Source organism: Pangasianodon hypophthalmus, chromosome 4 (genome assembly GCF_027358585.1).
Source record: "Pangasianodon hypophthalmus isolate fPanHyp1 chromosome 4, fPanHyp1.pri, whole genome shotgun sequence".
Classification (NCBI taxonomy): domain Eukaryota; kingdom Metazoa; phylum Chordata; class Actinopteri; order Siluriformes; family Pangasiidae; genus Pangasianodon; species Pangasianodon hypophthalmus.
This window is the reverse complement of record NC_069713.1, coordinates 12,317,457-12,341,168: the sequence shown is the minus strand read 5'-3', so window position 1 is coordinate 12,341,168 and position 23,712 is coordinate 12,317,457. Positions and strand designations below refer to the sequence as shown.

The window sequence follows — 23,712 nt, the reverse complement described above, 5'->3', positions numbered from 1 at the left end:
TTTAACCTTTAGCAAACATTTTTTTTACCTTTTTTTTTTTTTTTTTGGATTTGGCTCGTGAAACGAAATAGAAAACAAACCAAAAACCTCAGCTTCTCTGATTCTGCGTTGGCAAATAGGTGTGAAAGCACCCTATAAATTGGTAAAATTTAAGTGTTGTGTTGAGCACCACAGCTGGGCTCACAATCATGCTTCCTAATTTTTTTCAATAGAAGGAAACCCAGTGGAACCAGAGACACATCCATATCATCCACTCTTCACAGTAAGAGCATCACACAAAAGGAAATGCACACCGAAGCACTGAAACACCACGATGTCTGGACAACACGTGAAATTCCACAGACTGTATCAAATCTCAGCAGTATGTGAGCTGGACAGTCGGAATGAGCAACGCGAAGAAAAGGAAAGTCCGTGATGCAGAGTCTCTGAAGAGATGATCGGCACCTGGTCCAGCTGTTAGCCACTGACCTCTGGAACCGTGACATCCATCATCATCAGTAATTAATCACTAAGCAGAAGTCAGGCCCATGTGCACCAATAAACATGATACAGTAAAAAAAAATCTATTGAAGATTTCTACATTCCAATATTACCAGCACATTCAGCGCCAGATGCGAAACCTCCCTCTTGCAGCTGTGGTCATCTACCATTGCTCATCTACACAACACAAATTAGGGTTGAAAATGAAAGAGGCTGAGTTAACGGTTTCTATAAGAGTCCGGCTTGCCGATCCTTTAACTTTCTTTTATACCTTCCTTATAATTGCTCTACTTTTATAATCAATGTGGTTTTAAGCACAGTGTTGCTGTCATGTTAACGTAACTCTGGAGCTGAAAATAAACCCTTCAGACATCAGGCGGTTCATCTGCTGAATTCAGTTCGATTTTATTACATAAAGTGCTTTTAACAACAGACAGTAGCAAAGGAAAAACTCCCTGAAACTACATGAGGAAGAAACCTTGAAAAGAACCACACTCAAAAGGGAACACATGCTCTTCTGGGTGAGAGTACATTTTTAAATCATTACTGTATACAGGTGTAGAGTAAAGACAAACAGTACTACTTGTGTGCTGCATTCATGATTTAATTCAATTCTCTGAAAATCTGAACGAAGAAAAATTATGACTGAAAAGTCTCCTTTTTTATTTCTGTATAACAAACAATGCAAAACAATATGCTTTTTGCCTGCATAAAACTAAATAAAATTTGCTACAAAGAGTGGTTTAATATATCTTAAAAATACACACATTCATATATTCACTATATCTATATCTATATTCACTATATGTTCACTATATCTTAAAAATAAACACATTTACATATTCTCCCAAAAACTTTGAATTTAAAAAACAAAAACGTATCTGACCTGGGGACTTTGAAAATGAGCAACTGAAACATAATGAGCTCCAGAGCAGAAATAGAGCTCCAAGGTCGGCTAAAATGACAGATTTCCTTAGCCTCTTTCTCAGGCAAGGTATATTGTGGTATATTGCGGTATATTGTTGTATATTGTGTCACAATGTATCGTGTCACCCCTAATATGAGCAGATTTTGAATAAGACTCATTGGGTGAGGCAGTCTTTTTCCATCTCTGCAGCATCCAGGGGAGATTATCCACTGAAGCGAGGTGTTTGGGTAACCACAACCTAGAAAAAGGAAACAAATCCTAACATTTAAAGTTTGCTGCTAGTTTGTGGGTTAGTCTGTTTAATGGTAATAACTGTGGCTTATCGAAGGGATTTCATTCTTTTGTTTATTGGGCAACTGAATTATCAGATACAAATTAATTTACCATCAAGAGCAATGCATCTCCTCAGTCTGAACTGAGACTACACTCCTGCAGCAGGTAACAATTACATGTGCTACTTCTTGAGCTAGAGTCATATAATACCACAAAAACTACATCAAAGCTGCACAACACAAAGCAACACAAAGAAAAGTACACACAAGATGTATACAATACTGACCAAAGCTGAAATAATATAAATATAAATTTAATAACGTTTTCACAGCTTTTCCTGGATAATCCTTTAGTCATCACCAACCAACCAATAATCCCAACCTGGGATCTCGTAGATTTTTTCGTAAACGAATGTGACTACAGATAAAAACAAACATGGCATATGGCAGCCATTGAGAGCTGAGCGGAGCTATCAATTCTTATGCATGATGTCAAGACAGTCGAGGTTCCCCCAACACTACAGGATTCTGAATTGTTAATACTGAACAAGTTTAATATTTACAACTTAAGTGAAGATGGTTCCAACTAGACTAATGACCTGCCAAGAATCTTTGAACTAAATGCAGCATGAAAGTGCCAACAGACTCCAGCTAAATAGCAAGAAAGACAAGACAAACTAAATCATTTGCAAGACTCCGACTTCTGCTCCCACTCTTTCTGGGCTGTGTCGTGGTGCTGGAAATAAAAAGCAGATTCCCGACCTGCAGATGAGCCGTGCGAGAAGAGAAAAAGCGTTTGGGTTTAATGAGTGCATTGACGAAGCAGCTGCCTGCTCTACACATTTTTGAAGGTGATGCCAAAGAGAAAGTCTTTCCAAAAGCAAGCCTGCTTTCTCACTGCTTTGAGAAGAGCCGCAGAACCACAGATGGCTTAAAATAGCACCAGTCGTCTTTTTGAGAGTTTTTTTTTTAACCATCTATCTCCCCCTCCCTTCTCCTGTCGCTGATTTGGGTGTGTGTGTGTGTGCGTGTGAGCACAGGTTTCACTAGATGAGAGCTGTGCTTTCAGACCTGAGATCAGTTTTGTGGTTAGTTTTCTCACAGCTAAGACGCAGGTTTAAGTAGGTCGGCGCAAAAACCGGTGCAAATGCGATGACGAGTGCATTTTTGTGAACGGTTGGGGTGAGATTCCTGTACAGTGAGCTCAGCGTCGCGGCACTGCGCCTCGAACCACAACCATTCCCCAAATCCCAATCCCACATCTCCGCCACTCTTTCTCCCTCCAGATCCATCTTTTCCCTTTTTTTCCCCTCTTCCATCCATCTTTATGAAACCTCAGGCTGAAAAGCATAATTGCTTTTCTTGTTTGAAATCAACTTGGTTTATTAACTGTGCATTAATATCTCAATTTGCTGAGGATTTAGAGATCAGTTAGCATTACACGACAAGCATCTTAACATTCGCCTACAGTCTCTTCATCTCACACAAGCTGCTTTTAAAATGTTTAATTAGAGATATAAGCAATTATTTTGGTAATCCCCTAAAATGTTCTCTGTATTTTCAACTAAAACAAATGAAGCAAAGAATGAATTATGCTGCCCTGCATAAGTATTCACCCCCTTGACCATTTCCACAGTTTATAATGTCACAACCTGAAACTGAAAGTGGAATTGAGATTTTTATCATTTGATTTACACAATATGCCTAACATATGACTATGAATTTTTTATTTTTTTTTTTATGTCCTCAGTGCTGTCAAATTCTCAATCTGACAGTGTGGATTCATTTTCTGTAACAGCTTTGACGCTAGTTCCAGCTGTAATTTAAATGGGGTTTATATTAATGCACTCGTCCTAATGTTATCATTTCTATTGTAACTACTTTTTAACGGAGACTTGTACAGCGGCCACGACACATAATCTAAGACTAGGGAGTTTAAAAAACTTGTTATTGAAGAAAAATGTCTAATTGTTGATAAGTTGTCCGTAAGGAGACGTTTAACATTTATGAAAGGAGTTTCCAATGTCAGCGTCTTGCAACAATCAGTAAATCTTTCCATCAATCTTCCATCGTCTTTACAGCAAAGGAGTTTGTGGTTTCTAGGTAACATGACAAGCTGTGTTATTGTCTTATTAATGTCGAGAGAGAGGGAAAAAAAGACAGGGTGGTGAGTGATAGCATGTAAGCGATAACAGGAACTAATCCGTCTTGCGGAAATTCCATAACATTAAAAGTAACCATAAATCACTGACAAATACCACTGACACTGCTGTGGTATAAGAGGTATACGACACATCAGGACGCACTGTTATTAGAAAATAAGCAGCTCTGGAGTGATACCAGTAACTCTACTTCACATTGGGACACAGAACATCTCAGAGTGGATTATCTTCCTATAACAGCATGTCCCCAAGCATGTTTTATTCCTTACTTGTGGCACAAAGGAATAAAACACAAAAGCAGACATTTATTGGTTGCGTAAGTATTCACCTCCGTGTGTCAATACACATGTGGCCAATACCTTTGCCTTGCCGCTGTAATTGCAGCCATCGAAGATATGTCAGCTTTGCACATCTGGATCCACATGTTTTTGCTCTTGCAAGGCATGATTTATAAGCTCATCTCGTCACTGTCAGTGCTTCAGACTACCTGCATTTTGCTCAGATTTTTAGAAATTGTGCTTCAATTAAGATATTTTATTACAATGAATTAACTACTAAAAGCAATTTCATTTTGGTGAAGAGATGTTGCAAACCTTATTAATAAACAGGATCTGCTCACTCTGTATTTGTGTTATTAAAAGAAGCCATTGTGAGAATGATGCTAATTAAACAGACGTCATTCCACCCTCTCAAAACAGCAAATGAGCTAAAGAGGTATTCGGTCTTTCTTAACGATAGACACGTCACTAAGAATATTCTTATTGATAGATTTCATCAATGATGTCGACTAATCACTCTACATTTAATTAATCTTTACTGTAGCTAGACCTCTTACGCAGACACTTTCAGCAGGATGAGCGCTGACTGAAAAAGGGATTTCAGGAAGCACAAAACAAGCCAAATCCCTGTGCCACTATAAATACCCAGCACACAGAGCATGTGAGATTCAGAAGCTGTAAGTTCCACACACACACACACGCGCGCACGCGCACGCACACGACTCAATGGCAAGACTGAGACGTCTTCACACTGATCTGAGAGCCTTACAGTGTGATGAAGATGAGGATTTAAGTAGAGAGAGCAGGTCTGAGGTCAGTGTAAAATGCTGCACTGTGCATAAGAGAGGTCAGGGAGCAACATCTGTGTGTTGAGTCAGTGAAAATCTCAGCACTGTTTGTTCTAACAGGAAAGCACGAGCTCGCTGTAGGGGAAAACAGCAGCGTCTGACATTCTGATGAGTCGACAGAAGGAGCATTTGAGATTTCAGCAACACTGATTCACTCGTGTTTGTTCAATGGGAGATTGATCAGGTATAACACAATTAAAGCAGATGCCTTTAGCATACATCAAGCAAGCTGACCAGCCATTAGTCAGACGATAACATGCTGGACGAAATCAAATTCAAGTCCTTACAACTTAACTGTGCAATTCTTTTGGGAGATTTCCCCCAGTTGATGCATTCGGCAATAAAATCAAGACAAATTGCAGTAGTGCGGCTAAGTGAAAGAAGCAGAATAAAAAAAATTAGCAGCTCAAATGGAAATGCACTTATTTCCACACATTTCATTCTGTAAGCAGCTGAGGGTTTTTTCCCCCCTCTCTGGCTGTCAGTAGGCTATTTTCAGGAACATGGTGATTTACTGTGAATTTCTATGCAAAAAGGAAGTGTGTGTGTGCTACTGGTAGTGTCTTCCTCCACATCTACAGCAACGCTGCTTTAGCAACACTGCCTTAATGTTACAATCACATACAAAGTAATCAAGCGAGTCCCTCAACATGACTGTTAAACCACAAAACAAAACAGAGACCGAAAAAGGATGTGATACTGAACTGAATGCACAACTCACACCGCCTAGATTGTGCTAATTTGTTTGCGTTTTATTTTTTTTTCAGTGAGAAGTTAGGTGTTGTCTGTGGCTCTGACGCCACAGGAGGACATTGCTAGTGCAGTTACAATGGCGTTTAAAAGGACAAACATTTCAACACGAGAGATAACAGTCAGATTTCATTGTAAGCTCTTTTCTCACTCATCATGTTTTTTTTTTAGCAAAGTCAAATTTAGGAGAAATCCAGTGTAGAAGTAGTGCAAACAGCAAACAGTGGACTCAAAGTTCCAGAATGCAATGCAGCTATACGATGCAGTCATGCTGAGATTCGGCACGGATAGATAGAGATCTACGAGATGAAGCGCATGTTGGGGTTGATGGAGGAATTAGCATGAGATTTGAAGCTTTGGAAGCGGTACAGTGTACAGACGAGAAGCTGAGAGAGCTGGACAGACTAAAGAATTAAACCCCTGCTGCATCGCTCTCTTTAGGAAGAGAGGAAGTGAGGTAGTCACATGGCATTGTGGACAATCCAGGAGACTGTTAGTTGGAAAACAGACCAACATGTCGATGAAAGAAGTTTAAACCAAAAAGTCAGCTCAGAATTTCATCATAAAATAAGTGTTTTTTTGCACAACTGAAAATCACACATTCATTATAAATATTTATATGCAAGTCATTCTAGGTGGATTTTTCCCAACTAGTAATAACTAGTAACAAACACTATCACAAGTGCATACAGCTGAATTAAGATATTACAATGAATGGATACACACAAACCATCACTAACAGATAGCGCGCGCACACACAAACACACAAACACACAAACACACAAACACACAAACACACAAACACGTCACTTCCCCATGAATGTCTCCGTCTGCACTATGATAGCATTCACACAGTGAAACTGTGTCGTCCTTCACAGTGAGGAAGTGTTTGTTAGAGGTATTAGTGACTCACTGATGTGGTTAATGGTGTGACTGACCTGATCTTCACGCCTTGACACTGCAGCCGTACAGGCTCCGAAGCTAAAGAATAACAACACTTGCGCAGAAAAGCAGAGTGAGGTTAATAAGAGACTAACATTAATCATTACATCGGCGACTGAACACTGGAGTCAAAAGAACTCGACAGATTTCAGCTTACTCAGCCCAAAAGCTTGATTTCTAAATGGCCCATTCTGATTATCTGAGTTAAATGTGGTTTAAAAAAAAAATGCTTTATACCACAGTGCTGTTGAATTCTCAACTATGAGAGGTCAGATGCTTCCCACCATGGGAAAGTCTTCAGGGCTTATATTCATGGTAACATGACAACATGACTGTGGGGCTTTTTTTCGTCTGACTGGAACGACTGTTTATAGCCGCTATAACATAAGTGATAACAGGAACAAACTTGTCTTGTGGACATTCCACATCATAGCATATAAATAAAAATGGATAAAAATTGCAATGCGTTATTCTTTAATTGTAAAAACTGTAGTCACTGGCAAAATTGCAGTGCTATACAAGGGATAAAACACTTTATTTTCCTATAACAGCATATCATAATCACCTCTGGGTTAGTAACAGGAACTCTGCTCAGTTATTAAGAGGACAGCATATGGGATGAGTAGCAGGTAGCAGCCGATACTCAGAGTTTCATGCTTGGTATTGTATCAAAAATGGGAAAATGGAATCTGTGCACTCTTAGATTTTTCACTTTTACTTAGAAATGGAAGTTTATCTACATAAATCACCTTGTACAAAATCTTTCTACCCAAGAGGTAATGTATCAAAACCACATTAAAGCAAAGTCAAACGGTGACACCGAATCCATGATATACATTCAACTGTGAATTCTCGATACCAACACACCACTAAGACCAGGCATGGGTGATATGAAGATATAAAATAAATAACACAATAAATTGCATCATACATCAGTACTTTTTAGTAACATTGAAGAACTCGTTGTTTGCTATTAAATGAGACATTTTCCATGACATGAAACAGGACATTGGTGCAGTGGTTTGTGTCATATTTTGTATCGAGATATGACATTTAGCGCTCAGTGACTGTGGCGCTCATCTTGCATTGATGTTTTGGACCCCTTTAGCAAGTAGCACTTGCATGAGTCTAAGGTTCCAGAGTTCAATCACTGAGCCCCCTTGCTTCACCATTGCTCCCTAATGACCAAACACTGATCACTGTTGCTTCCCAATGGCCGATCACTGAGCACTGTTGATCCACAACGAACACTGATCACCGTTGCTTCCCAACGACCGATCACTGAGCACCGTTACTTCCCAACGACCGATCACCGATGCTTCCCAACGACCAATTGCTGATCACCGATGCTTCCCAACGACCAATCATTGATCACCGTTGCTTGTCCCACCCACGCAATGCCCTTCTTTGTTCTATATTTCAAACTCTCTTCTTGGCAAAATTTACAAGTAATAAAAGTGCATTATTTCCTTCAAAACCTCTTTCTTCATGTCTGTTTCCTAACTACTCACTAGCACTGCTTATCTTTCTCTGCATTCTTGACAGAAATTATAATATTTTGTAAATAAATAAATAGTTAGTTTGTGGTGCCATTAGAAAAGACTTTTTTCTAAATGAAAGACATTATATTTTTATCTTCTATTCTGTTCTTAGTGTCTCCAGAAAATCTTCCTTATTCATGGAACACGTGTAGGCATGTAAATGATCGTGACAATTCAATGAATATGCAAAATAGCGTATGACGTCTTCTGGCAACTTCTGAGCATTTGTTATCTACCCTGAAGAGTTGGCAACACTGATGATATTTTGGTTATCTCACCTATCACTATCTAACATGCATGTTACAGGTGAGCTGGTGTTCTAACAATTTGTCCTACCTCATCAAACTACCCTTCCATAGCTCGCATTTACAGTGTGTTCATAAAACAAAATCTGATGTATTTTCTGCTATTTTGTCTACTTTATCACAGCAACCTTATCAGAAAATAACCCAGTGTGAAACTCCAGCCTGTGTATTTTGCGCATTGCTGTCTCACAGATCCAGGCTCTCCAGTTCCACCCTAAGATTAGGTTTACTGTCTGTGCTTAAGGTATGCTCCAGGTTCTCCAGCTTCCTCCCACTGGCCAAAAACATGCAGGTAGGTGGACCGGCTAGTCTAAAACTGCTCCTAGTGTGTGATGCCCTGTGATGGACCGGCGTCCCATCCGGGGTGACCGCTGAACTGTTAAGTGGACAAGCTCCAGAAAATGTCTGCACCATTAAACTGTATGAAGAGGTATGAGATTATGGATTAAGTGAAGTGCGCATGCGCAGAAACCTTTGGTGGAACACTGGTCAGTAGGTCACACCTCCCAGCCAGGTCAGAGGTGAGGTTCTCAGCTGTGTGTGCGCGTGCGTGCGTGTGTGCGCGTGAGAGAGAGCGAGAGAGAGAGAGAGAGAGAGAGAGAGAGAGAGAGCAGTGAGGAGGCTGGGGATACTCACAGTCCAGGTGTTTCTTCTTGGGGCCGCTCACTTCATGAGTCGTGGCCTTACACACGGCTTTGCTGATGCTGGAGCCGGTCATGCTGTGCTGCGCCGCCGCGATGCGGTCCGTGATGCTCTGTCCCGACATGCTTCACCTCAACACTGACTACTGATCAGCTGGACGAGTCTGTCTCTCTTTCTCTCGCTCTCTCTCTCTCTCAAATCCAGATAGCTTAACAGCTCACTAATATGAGCGGATTTAGCAAAACCTCGAGTCAGTAAAGTGACTGCTTATATATATATATAATTTTTTTTTTTTAAAAAAACCCAAAAGATTAGCTAAATACTAAACCAGTCACCCTTGATCGTGTATTTCGTCGTAATATAAAAGAATCTAGCTACCTATCTAGTACAAATATCAGGCCAAGTGTCAGTGTTACACCCGGATGAACTGAATGACTGAGCTGATGTTAGCTAATGTAACCATAACAGCGCTCACCCCGAGCACAGGACCTAATGGTGAAATCTGAGCATATAGGAAGATTGCAAAATGACATAGCTAGCTATCCGTCCTGCCAGGTCAGAAAAAGAGAAAGAGATAGGGAGGAAAATGCCACGTACCCCAAGAAAGGACGGAAAGTGCTTCCACAAGTCTGTCCTTTGACTCGAATTAGTGAGGATTTAAGGGTTCAGTATTTACCTGCGAGTGTTTGCTGAGCTAGCAAGTCGCTTCCTGACCACAGGAATGCACAGAGACCTGTAACTAGCAAGTTGTTAGCTCGCTGTAATAATGCCGGATTAAAGGGAACTAGTTAGTTTAGCTAGTTAACAGGTTCCAGTTAACAGCAGCCACCCGGCTAATCTCTCGGCTTCCCTCAGGTCTCTAACTCTGTTCAAACTCTTCCTGCTAGCTACTATGCTATCTTCAAACCCTTCGCTGACATGAATGACAGCTAACCTGTAACGAACACACACGGAGATCAGAAGTGAAAGTGGAAATCTTGTGTTGAGTTGGAACCTGAAGGATCTAACATTAGATCTCGGACAGCTGATCAGCCGCTCAAACCTAACATCCAACCTGCATCTGTGAAAGGAAGTCCACTAGTCCAGCTGTAGGACCACCACGAGAAAAAAAAATGTGGGCTTTTTCCGTCCTGGATCAATAGGTGGAGAAATTCCGACAGGGAGTGTGTTTTATCAGCCCCCTCCAACGGCGTTCCTCCACTCGCCTTCGCTTTATTCCGGTTTGAGAAGAGCAGCTCCGGACAAAATGGCTGCGCGCGAATCAGGTGATCCCGAAGAGCTCTGATTGGACAGGAGCTGTGAACGCTGATTGGACAGGAGCAGAGAGCGCTGATTGGACAGAAGCAGTGGGTGTTGATTGGACAGGAGCAGAGAGCGCTGATTGGACAGAAGCAGTGAGTGCTGATTGGACAGGAGCAGAGAGCGTTGATTGGACAGAAGCAGAAAATTGTGTGTAGACGCATTAAAGTTCAGTTTAACGTGTGTTAAGCATTAAAAACAGTAAATCTAGGTAGAATAATAATAGTTTTAACTAATTTATTAGTTATTAGTTATAAACTAATAGTTTTACCATTATTAAAAAGACCAGTTTTTATTAATTACACAAATAATATTAAAATTGTAAACCTCAGGCTTCCAAACGATGTGATACGATTTTGATTATTAAGAGAACGATTCGATATTTGACTATACCATTGAATCTGCTAGGACGCAATATGATACGATTCTGATTATTAAGAGAACGATTCGATATTTGACTATACCACTGAATCGTGAATATGCTAGGACGCAATATGATACAATTCTGATTAAAGAGAACGATTCGATATTTGTCTATACCATTGAATCTGCTAGGACGCGATATGATATGATTTTGATTATTTAGATGATTCAATATTTGACGATACCACTGAATCGTGAATCTGCTAGGACACGATATGATACGATTTTGATTATTTAGACAACGATTCAACATTTGACGATACCACTGAATCTGCTACAACACAATATGATACGATTTAACAGTCTTCAAATGATGTGTGACCAACTTTGTTCAAAATCTGGAGTAAACCTACTAGTAATTTGTTAATGATGATGACAGAGAAGGACTATTTAAGTATCAGATTTATGGACAAATCACCTTGCTAGCCTATTTATACATCAGCTTAAAAATATGAATTTGAATATGTCATTTTGGATAATGAATTTATAATCAATTATAATCAAATTTATGATTGTTGCCTTTTAAATTGATGTATCAATCCAAATTATCCAATCTTTACATCCCTAATATTCATTTTATTAATCTTCAGTTTATTTATCCAGATCAGGGTCACAGTGAATCTGGAGCCTATCTCAGAAACACTGGGCATGAGATTTACAGGGAATACACCCCTGCTAGGTCCATCACAGGGCACAATACACACACTAATTCACACGTGTTGGGCAATTTAGCAAGTTACATACTGGCATGTTGTTGGGAGGTTGGAGGAAACTGAAGAACCCAGAAGAAACCAACATGGACATGGGGAGGACGTGAAACTCAGCACGGACATTAACCTGAGCTCAGCATCGAAACAGGGATCTGTGAGGCAGCAATGCTACCTGCTGTGCCAACATGCCACCTCATTAATATACATGAATATGCAAATTGAAAATAAACTAACGTCCTTCTGCCATCCTGTGTAGCCTAATATAATACTGTCTCTATATACCATAGATACTGTCTATATAGCAAAAATTGGCAAGTGGACAAGTAGACAAAAGCAGAATTGCAGTATCAGACCACAAGGTTATTTTTGTAATCATGTTCTACAACCAAGTGGAAGACCACCAGGGTGCTTTCCTTCAGAACTAGTGGAATTTTTTTGCCATTTGCTCATTTCCTTGCCAAATATTAATAGCAAAGTAGTCACCTCATGACTATGACCTCACGTGTGTAGGCCTCTTTCCATCAGGCTCCTTCTCTGGCCATGGTACCCAGTACCCATTCGATCCTCCACTTACTTGTAGAATCATGATTACATACATAACCTCCTATTCTGTTTCCATTTGTTCTGGACCACCAGGCTGGTTGTCACAAGGTTTAGGAATATGTCCTGATGGCATTCTTTTCCTGACAATAGGCTGACTCAAAAATAGTGCCATCATTTTATTGAGACTCAGAATCACTCAGTGTGTTGATATTATACTATGTTGTGGCTAAGAATCACTCTTGAGCCTGTACATGTTTGAGGGTGAGGATCACTCAAATTCACACCAGAGCACATGGATGGCAAAGAAGCAACATTCAATCTGTAAAATGTGGCAAACACAGATGATAAACTCCAGCCAAATAACAACTCAAGTGTCATAAGCAGTTTGGATACTGCAGGGTCACTTAATACTGTTGTGTGTTTGTGTTTTTGTGCATTCTTAGTGTGTCTCTTTTATATTTTTATACTCAGATTGTATATAATTACTATTATAAGTATTATGTCACCTATCCTTTTCTGCTGTAACAATGCAAATTTCCCCATTGGGGGACGAATAAAGGATTATCTTATCTTATCTTATCTTATCTTATCTTATCTTATCTTATCTTACTCAGTTTACAGAACAGCAGGACAGCATAAATGTGTGCCGAATAAAAAATAGACATAAGTAAATTACATCTGGTTATACTCTTTTATGAGTAAGAAATGAGCATGTGTCAACATTTAAAAAAGTAAAACATAACATTGGGGGAAAAAATTATATTTACTAATACTATTCTGTCTAGGTCAAGCCAGAACACTGAACATGGTTAAAATCATTTTTTAAATTTATTTTGATTTTTATTCTGAAAAGAACACTTATGACATATTATTGGGTGACCTTGCTTTCCTACTGTATGGTATAATGTAAGTGTGTATTTATCCTCCCAGTGTAAGGAAGTGTTCGGGTGATCTACAAAACCACGACTATACTGTAGTGGCTCTGCTTCTATAGACCACGCTCTAGTACACATTGATAATAGAGCAGCTCCATCTAGGGGCAAATAGATAGAACTATTTCCATGGAAACTGCCCCATCATGGCAACTGTTGCTGCAGGGCACAATTCACCTCATCAGAGTTCAGTGTCAATCAAACAAGAGGATGAAATATCACAAATATCTGTTTTAGCACTCATGCTGCACATCATGCTCATAATAATCATTGCCACGTGATTAGTACAGTTTTTATTGTACTTTAAACAAATAAAAATTAAAGTAGCAGTGCCAGTTATGATTGCATTTGTTTTTAACAGCATGAACAACATAGGCTCTGTAACATCCAAGACAAAGAATAGCAACACTTCTGCTTTTAAATAAAACCAACAGCTGGAATCGGAAGAGGAATTGCTTTTGGTCAAACTGTTACAATGCATCAAGGCATGCTGATGTATTACTGCAATGAGGTCTGTGGGCTGCAGAGGCTCAGCAGATAATATTCTGTGCTTGTGTCTGGAAGCTTGCCGGAGAGCCGCTAGTGGACCCTTGAGCAAAACCCTTAACCATCAAATGTCCAGCTTCTGCTAGGATTGTATTCCATTGCACTTGTAAATTGCTTTGGATGAAGGTAAAATGTAAAAGGAAAATGGTCTGTCACTGCTACCATATCAGATTAATCAGTCAGATTGACAACTAGCTCCACAGAAAAGAAAACAAATTGAAAATCAAATGTATACAGCAGATACCACCAGCTCTAACACACACCCACACACACAGTTTTTACTACCCTTGAGAGGACCTTCCAATGCCATAATTATTAATGCGTTAGGCTTTATTATTTAATAAGCCTAACGCTAACCTTAACCTCAGTAACCAAATCAATTTTGGCTCTTTTAGGTTTTTTATTGTTGTTTTGTATTTATTTGTTTGCTTTTTAAATTAAAACCTGTATGCACACATACACACACACACTCACACACACAGCAAACTCCACACAGACTTTCATTTTCTTGCCCCTCACATAACACACACACATACTGTACATAGAGGCATCCAGTGTAGGTGTTGCACAGTAATACATGTAAAAGTGTGTGTATCATGTCTGTATACATGATACTGCTCATGACTGGAGGAAAATTCTCTGAGCTCCAGGCTGGAAAGCAGGACAAATGTGCATATTGGTTCTTCAAACTGTACTGGTTCAATTTAATTTAACTGAATAGACTTTATTTATCTTGATGAACAATGTGTCCATGTGTTGGTTACAATAGCCTAGTTGTGCCAGTGCAACCAAAAAACGCAATCCTCAGCCACTTAAACATCTTGACTGACATTTGGAGGGAGAATTGTGCAAAATTTGTTTTTGGTTAAAACCTTTCTTTATGATTAATTTCATTTTAGGACGATTGAGCAATTCGGACAGAAGTTAGCTAAAGCTATGTTGCTTTAAACATTAAAACCTGTCCAGTGTTCAGCATTGCCCTTGAAAGCCATAATACAAAAAATCATGTAAAGGTTAAAATGTTAATTACTGAATGTTCTAATGGGGGGTTGGGGTCTATCTATCTATCTTGCAAGGGCTCTTTGCTTTGTCTCTTTGAGCGAACCCTTAATGGTTGACTGTAGACCTGTACAGTAGCTGGTTTTCCTTCCAGAAAATGTAGAATCCATTTAATGAGCTTGAGCCATTAACCATCCAAAGATTTTTTTCTAATAGAATAGCCATAAATAGAAGCGAGACAGACAAGCAGTGGATTCTTCCAAAGTGGAGATGATTCAAAGCAAGCTTTTTAAATTACATCAAGTCAGATCAAACATAATTAAGGCATATTATATCACTTTAACATGCTGAAACAATCTTATCCCTTAACAAACCAGTGTTAAGAGTTGCTGATGTGTCTTCTTCTTTTTCTGATGTGACGTTAGCTTAAAATACAATCTACATGAATTAGTAAAGCAGGGTAACAAAGTGCTATTAGCCGAACATGATTTGGCCAATTAGCCATTAGCCTAGCTTTCTTTTCACTTTGCCAATTTGCCAGTTCCAAGAGGAGTCAGAATGTAAGCTTTTATTTCCAGGACCAGCACAGTGTAAGTAATTAAATGTGTGTTCTCTTCAGGGCTGTTAGATTGAGGGAACAGTGAAAGTGACAATCCAGGGTGTTTAAGTGGATGATTTTTTCAAATGGTTTAGACTGAAATGTTTAGGTGGGAAAGGAGACCCAGAGACAGGGCATTTACAAAATGCAAAAACAAAACATCCTTTGTTGCATTTAAACATTGCTATTATGAAGAGGAATATGATTAACCTTCTATAAATATGTCTCAAATGAACACTAGCAGCTCAAGAAACATACCTGCTGTGGACTATTGAGCCCTCCAACAGCCTCATCATTTCAAGTGATATACCATACTGGGATTCAGTATCAGATAATCATTCATTCACAAGGCAAAACAAATCTCAATGAGCCATAGACGTTTGACATATTGAATAAATGACTTTCCCCCGGCTTTATTTTGTGATGCAAATGATGCCATTATGCCAGCTGAGGAAATGGCGCTGAAAGGTCATTGAAACAGATGCTTGTCTATTTTCAGTTCACACAAAAGGCTGCAATTGTACATGCAGAATAGGGCCATTGACATGAAACAATTCCAAATTACAATTAGGCCACAAATAGACCTGCTGTCCAAATGCAGGCAAACATTTCAGTACACATTCAACAGACAGAATGCTACTTTTCAAAAACACCTATTATTCAGTCTCTGTAGAGTATTTTTAGAGCTGGGAACAGCTGTGACGATCTTAAAATTATGGAGGGCATAGAGGAGGGACAGGGTGTCTGCCAGTGATAATTAGTTACACAGTGCACAGGGACATATGGATTATAACACCATTAACACTTCAGCAGAGGAGCTTTACCATTCAGATATGCAGCATTAACAGCTTGGGACAGATTTAAACAGCAGGCACGCACCTGCTTAGTGTCTCCCATAAACACACACACACTCACACACACTTAGAATTTAAGGCTGGAGAATTTCACTTATAAACATTCACACAACATAAAATAGAAACCAGATCCATTCTAAACCAGAGACAGGTGGGAATTCATAAGGATTTCAATCAGAATTGTATTTGTACTCAACCTTAACTCTAAACCTTATCCCCTAACCCCTATTACCTTAAAACTTCATTATGCATCTACATTATGATTTTTTTTGTTGTGCCTTTAAAACATGCCATTTTCACACATCATAACAACATGTATTGACATGTATTTCAGTTAAGGCTGTCAAAAATTTTTTTTCTTTTGTTATTATGCAAATTTGCAACAAAAGTCTGTGAGATTTTGGGCATATACAATGGATATAAAAAGTCCTGATAACACCCCTGTCAAAATGGCAGGTTTTTGTGAGATCAGCAACACATCTTCTTCACACCTTCTTGGTTTTATCTGACTGCTGAAGACATGGTCTGCAAAGAGTTTACAAAGCATGCGTGGTATCTCACTTGTTGAAAGTATCGATCAGGAGAGGGGTATAAAAGAATTTCCAAAACATTAGATGTACCAGGGAACACCGTGAAGGCCATCATCAACAAGTGGAGAAAATGGAACACCACAGTGACATTACCAAGAACAGGACATCCCTCCAAAATTTATAAAAGGACAAGGCAAAAACTTACCAAGGAGGCTGCCAAGCGACATACAGCAACATTAAAGGAGCTGCAGGAATATCTGACAAATAATGATTACTCTCTGGATGTGACAACAATCGTATTTTTGGGCTATGGGGTAGGGTGGCTAGATGGAAGCCCTTTCGCACAAAAAACATCTGAGCTCAATTAAATCACCCCAAACCATGTGGCAAAATGTGTTATGGTCTGATGAGACCAATTCCGAAAGGTATAATAATTCCATCATTCCAAATACTATGTTTGGTGCAAAAAAAGGCACATCACCAAAAGAACACCATGGTGAAGCATGGTGGTGGTAGCATCACGCTTTGTGGCTGCTTTTCTTCAGCCAGAACTGGGGCTTTTATCAAGGTGGAGGAAATCATGAATAGCTACAAATACCAGTCGATTTTAGTGCTAAACCTTCAGGTGTCTGCTTATAAGCTGAAGATGAAAAGGAATTTCACTTTTCAACATGACAATGACCCAAAGCGTACATCCAAATCAACAAAGGAATGGCTTAACCAAAAGAAGATCAATGTTTTTGAATGACCTAGCCAGAGCCCAGACCTGAATCCAACTGAAAATCTGTGGAGTGACCTGAAGCGGGCTGTGCACCCGAGATGCCAAGTCACGATGTGCCACACTGTTAAACTCTTACCCAAAAAGACTGAGTGGTGTAATAAAATCAATAGTTGAAGTTTTGTATTAAAAGTATTACTTTTGGGGTGTGCACACTTATTCAACTTGATCATTGTAAGTTTTTTATTTTTCCTTTTTTTTCCTAAAAAAGGTTTCTGGTTGTTTTTCACTTAATTTTTATACGTTGTAATTTCACATTGAGGGTGGAAAAAGTTCTGACAGAATTAATCCTAGTTTCATTTTTTTTTACTTCACAAAAACCTGCTATTTTAACAGGGGTGTATAGAATTTTTATATCCATTGTATAAATAATTCATCACTCAATTTTTTAAATTAAATATTAATCTTTTTTTCCCATCCATTTGCCCACATAGCTGCTCTGTTACGGTGCTGTTGGTGCTTAAGGCAGCATTTTCTACTGGTGACATTTGCTTTTGACAGAGGTGTTAATGGTTTGCCCTCAGTTTCCTCAACAGTCCTGCTGTGTTGCTTAGTTCAGCAAAACTAAAAACTGTACAACTTAAAAACAAGTTCCTCTTTTTAAGCATTTAACTGTCATTCCATGACCATTTTGATGCTCAAAAAGTGAAACACCATCTACATGCAAAAACCGTGACGATTCTTCAGAACACGTTTATAGCAAAGGTGCATTGAATGTATAAACAAGAATTGCTGGTATAAATAATAACAGTCATCACCAATAGCATTTCATTACATAAATGTAATTTACATATGTCTATTTTCTCTGCTGCTAGAATTGCTCGTGCTCTTTGGGAGGTGTGTGCAGTCTGGAACAGACTGAACAGGTGGATTGCCTGTGTTCATGGAGGTTGTAGTCAGACGTAGGCAGGATCACCCGACTGGGGTCTGAGTCATCTGCAGGTTTCTCGACATCACTCGCCATGATGTGCTCAACCAGGCGCATGACGGCTTTGTCAATGTTTGTGTTATCCTGAAAGAGAGAGAGAGAGAGAGAGAGAGTGAGTGAGAGAGAGAAAGCTAAACAAGTTTTACAGCCTTGTCACAAGACAAGGGAGAACAACACAGACTGGATAGCAAAGTGTTTGTTTTTGTGTTCCATATTGTAGTTTCGTAATTAACTGACTGAAGTGGTTTAACCTGACTGATTGATTGATGCAGTTTAATAATTGACACGTTATTGACATGTGTAGATAACGTACTTAATGGCATTATGCATAACTGATGCAATCAAAATTTCACTGCACTCTCTTCATCCACTCTTTTTTTATTACATGGTGCAATGCTCAGTGGTGTAGTGGGAATTTTTACAGTGCAGGTTTTTTTTTTTAATATGAATTTATACCACAGCACTGTTTAATTCTCGACTCAGAAGATGTGGATTAATGTTCTGTAACAGCAAGCTTTTCCTGACAATAGTTCCAGCTATAACATAAATGATTTAAGTTTATGATTTAGGTTTATATTAATGCGCTAGTTCTAATGGGTTATTGTTACTATAGTAACAGCTCGTTCATAGGGACTAGTATGGAGGACACATAATCTAAAACTAATAAAAATTGAATAATCACTGATATGGTGAAGCTTTCCCTTAGAACACATTTATGTAACACTTAAGAAAGGAATCTCCAGCACTGTGTCAGAAAAATAAGGCTGATAAGGGATGACAGTTTATAGATGCTATAACATAGACCTAAGAAATAACAGGACTTCACCTATTTTGCAGATGTTCCATTAATGTAAAATATAATTATTAACATTAAATGTAATTATATACTGTTAAAAACCATGAAGTGTAATGAATTAAAAATTGTAATTGATGGCAAATTGCTGCGGTATAAGAGGAATAAAACATTTCATGCTGCGTGTTATTTTTCTATAAATAAAACGTGACAGCACAGCCATGGTTTATTCCTTACTTAATAGCTTAATTTATATACTTAATTTACATATTTTATTAAGGGCATACTTTGTAGCAGCCTGATAACTAAAATTGGTCATAAATATGGTAAACCCCCATTAATCAGATGAAAATCACATGCAGTACTTCATTCTCAAATTTCCAATAGAAATTAAGAACAATTCTGACTGTAATTGGTGAATTTGTTATTTATTTTTATCTGGTAGTTGTTTAGTAATGAGTGGAGCAACAATATTTATGTCAGTGAAACCTGACTGAAATAAAATGAGGGAAAATGAAAAGGACGGTTTAGAAGAGACACACAATACTTATATGCTTAACCAAAAATGTCCACATTTCAAACAAAAGCATGTCATTCATTCATCTTCAGTCAGCACTTTATCCTGATCATAGTTATGGTGGATCTGGAGTCTATCCCAGTAACACTGAGCACACGGCAGGAATACACCCTGGATGGGATGACAATGTTCAAAAGTTTACATATGCTTGATTCTTAATACTGTGTGTTGTTACCTGGATGATCAATGACTGTTTTTATGTTTTGTGATAGTTGTGCATGAGTCCCTTGTTTGTCCTGAGCAGTTAAACTGCCCACTGTTCTTCAGAAAAATCCTCCAGGTCCTGCACATTCTTTACTTTTCCAGCATCTTCTGTATATTTGACTCCTTTCCAGCAGCAGCTATATGATGTTGAGATCCATCTTTTCACACTGAGGACAACTAAGGGACTCATACACAACTATTACAAAAGGTGCAAACATTCACTGATGCTCAAGAAGGCAACACACTACATTAAGAGCCAGGGGGATGTAAACTTCTGTAAATTGTTATAATTTTGTGTAAAGATCTTATTTTTTTTATTTAGTACTGCCCTTCAGAAGCTACAAGATATTTACATATTTTCCAGAAGACAAAATAATAACAATTTACACCGATCGTCCTGTTCAAAAGTTTACATCCCTGGCTCTTAATGTAACGTGTTGCCTTTTTGAGCATCAGTGAATGTTTGCACCTTTTGTAATAGGTGTGTATGAGCCCCTCAGTTGTCTTAAGTGTGAAAAGATGGATCTAAAAATCATATAGCCACTGTTGGAAAGGGGTCAGAAGATGCTGGAAAACCAGCTGGAGTGTGCAGGACCTGGAGGATTTTTCTGAAGAACTGTAGGCAGTTTAACTGCTCAGGACAAACAAGGGCCTCATGCACAACTATCATAAAACATAAAAACAGGTAACATCCAGGTTGATCATCCAGGTAACAACACACAGTATTAAGAATCAAGCATATGTAAACTTTTGAACTGGTTCATTTGGGTAAATCTTGAGGATTATATGTAAACATCTGTTATGTGAAATAGCTTATTTATTTAGGGAAGTACTAAATAAAAAACAAAATGCAATTTTTATGATCCCTCTTCTTTTTGAAAAAAATTATTAACATTTTGCAGATTCTGCTAGGCGTATGTAAACTTATGACCCCAACTGTATGTATTTGGAAGGTAACTGGAAACTGGAGGACCTGGAGGAAACCCACAAGGACACAGTGAGAATATGTGAAACTCTGCACAGATAGTAACCCTGAGATAGCTCCTTACCTTGGCCGATGTCTCATACCAGCCCACGAATCCTTGCTCTTTAGAAAAACTTTCCAGCTTGGGTAGTTTGGCACACAGTCTCTGCTGGTCACACTTATTCGCCAACAGGACAGCTGGCACTGGGTGACCATTACCGAGGGCCACTTTAGCATCCAGGTCACCTTTCCATTTAAGTACAGCTTGGAAAGTGGAGGCTCGGGTCATGTCGAAGACCACCAGCGCCCCTACTGCTTCACGGTAGTACACACGAGTCATGTTGCCATATCGCTCCTGTCCTGGAAAACATGGCAAAATGTGAGGAAGAGGCACAGAAAAGCACTACACTGTAATGGTCACAAGATCACATATCTGAAACCTGTGCTGTCTGATTACTACAATCAAATTAAACATTCTCGGTTGATATCTGTGCCTTGTATGAGTGTTTTCTTATATATCACTGTGTGTACACTTGGGGTGTGTGTTGGTGATGTAAGCACTACTTTTCCTCACATGACACTAACTAATGAATGAAACCAGCTGAGAACACCACGCGACTTCCATCTCAGTATCTTGGGCATGGACAGAAAGACATTTATCCCACACACACGTGCACACGCACTCAAATATCAGAAATGACAAGTACTGTTTAAACAATGCATTCCATGGGCGTGTTTGTGTAATAAGATTAGCAGAGGCAAATAGTTAACTGTGTGTAAACACTGTAACTGCATTAGGAGAAAGAAAAACCCATACCGTGTTTTACAGTTCATACAGAATGCTGTGATATTTTAAATCTATAAGAATGGCTTTAGACATCAAAATGAGAAGAAGGAGTGAATAAGGTTCCAAAACAATAAAGGAGACTCTCAGAAATAAAGGTACCAAACTGTACATTTCCATGTTACTGCTGTGGTATCTTCAAGGGGACTTCTTTTGTACCTTTATTATGCATCGTTTACCTGGAAACATATAATATAGAATATAATGTATTTTTAAAATTGATTTAAGGTATATAATTGAACTTTAATCCTTTGAAGCTACACTCTAAAAGCTAATTAAAGGCCATTTAAAAGTTACTAAAGGTACAATAGAGGTACCCTTGACAGTACAACCCCAACAACAAGGAAAAGTACAGATGGTACCTTTATGTCTGAGAATGTATTGCACATAAAGGTTGATATGAACTAGAAAACACATTAAAGCTGCATATTAAAGATATAGTTACACAGTGTAATTGTGATTATACCTTTTACAATATTAAAGCCCCTGTAATGCTTGGCCCAAATTATTTTGATTGTCAGATTGTTTGAATTCTGTGATTCATCAAATCACTTGTAGAATCACCTGGATTGTCCGAGATTATAATGTGGGACATTTCAGACTGAGCAGGATAATCACACCAATCAATAAAATATCTGTTAGCTGTTATTCATTACAGCCTTTTTGTGATATCGGTATCAGAATTACAGGTTAAGCAATAAAGATTAACAGAAACAACTAATATATTACGCAACCCTAGAAACAACAACAACAATGATCCTATGAAATAAAATAATATTATATGGAATAAAATGAGCCAATAACATATTTGCATTCTGGATGTATAACCTGCCTTAAGTCCTTGCAGATTCCCTTACTGTAAAACCAGTTAATGTGTGATTATGTGAACAAAATGCTATGCTATGTGATCACATGGAGAAAAAAAAAAAATAAATATATATATATATATATATATATATATATATATATATATATATATATATATATAAGTACATATATATGAAAAATAAAACAGATGCACTCCATGATTAGATTATAAAGATTATGGTTATGCAGAATCACATAAACACTACTGAAAGTGGACATGTCAGAAATGGCTGACTGCTGCTAAATATTTCAAAATGAGCGGTTTGCCTGGAAACCTTCCCAGCTGTGTAGTATGTCAGCTAGATGAGCGTGTCCAGATGTGGTGCTTACCGGCGATGTCCCACAGCTGGAGGCGGATGACGGTGCCCGGGTCCCAGTGCAGCACTTTGAGCGCGAAGTCCACTCCGATGGTGGCTCGGTAGTGATGAGAGAAAACCTGGTGCACATAGCGCCTGATGATGGCCGTCTTCCCTACACCCAGATCCCCTACAACTAGCACCTTCAACAAGCGCTCCCGCTGCATAGTCTAGTCAGAAAGTGGAGTTTAAAACAAACAAAACCCGCTAAAAGTTGGGTGGTGGATATCTCAATCCGCCCACTGCAGCACTACAGCGGACTGCGCCTCCTCCGGCAGAGGCTGCTGGGTGGATAGTTTGGGACGGAGCCATAGTGCAGCTCCCTGCCACGTTTCCTAGTCTGTTAAAAACCGCCTCGAAAACGCAACATCATGTGCTTCCTTCAGGAAAACCTTCCAAATCGGCTTTTAAATTGGCAGAAAAAATACATTTCAATCCATAATGAGTGAAATGTAGTCTCAGCTTTGTAAATGTTTAAAACTAGGCCTATCTCATAGCCTCTGTGAATAAATCATTCTAACACTTAATTATAGGGTTGTGTTAAAGTAGGGTGAATTCAGATACAAGTTACAGTATGCAGGGACACTTTGTGAATTTTCACATTGTCAAGGTTTTCTTGCTAATGCTAAACCAAAATAAACCAACACATGATACCTTTCTGAGATTCTCAAGGTGGTGAGTTATGAAGTGAAGGAAACATGTTTATGTCATATTCTAAAGAAGCATGGCTTTCACTTATATAAAGACTGAATAAAAACATTTTTAATGAAATGTTTGGTCATTTGGGACACATTTTCATTGGTTTAGACCTTTATTTTC

The 23,712-nt window shown here is 38.7% G+C and overlaps 2 protein-coding genes across 12 annotated transcripts in view; both read right to left on the bottom strand.

Moving 5' to 3' along the window:
* The window catches only part of si:ch211-200p22.4 (phosphatidylinositol-binding clathrin assembly protein), a 60,990-nt gene extending 50,572 nt beyond the window's left edge, over positions 1–10,418 (bottom strand). For 4 of the 10 annotated variants that reach the window (XM_053233306.1, XM_053233304.1, XM_053233305.1 and 1 more), the window contains exon 1: positions 9,143–10,417. In XM_053233306.1, coding sequence (XP_053089281.1) covers positions 9,143–9,272 — 130 coding nt within the window. In that variant the 5' untranslated portion in view covers positions 9,273–10,417. Of the gene's footprint in view, positions 1–9,142 lie in introns of all 10 variants that reach the window. The other 6 variants (XM_053233302.1, XM_053233303.1, XM_053233310.1 and 3 more) reach the window with 2 other exon arrangements.
* A 5,166-nt stretch (positions 10,419–15,584) lies between these two features.
* zgc:162171 (uncharacterized protein LOC565931 homolog) lies at positions 15,585–23,163 on the bottom strand. Of its 2 annotated transcripts, none has more exons than XM_026936969.3 (3): positions 22,868–23,163; positions 20,912–21,186; positions 15,585–18,372 (listed from the first exon to the last, which is right to left on the bottom strand). In XM_026936969.3, the coding sequence occupies exons 1-3, from the start codon at positions 23,058–23,060 to the stop codon at positions 18,172–18,174; spliced, it is 669 nt and encodes a 222-aa protein (XP_026792770.1). In that variant the 5' UTR covers positions 23,061–23,163; the 3' UTR covers positions 15,585–18,171. The 2 variants fall into 2 exon arrangements, with proteins under 2 accessions (XP_026792770.1, XP_053089782.1); XM_053233807.1 differs by having other exon boundaries at positions 20,912–21,181; positions 22,868–23,132.
* Between the last annotated feature and the right edge of the window lie 549 nt (positions 23,164–23,712).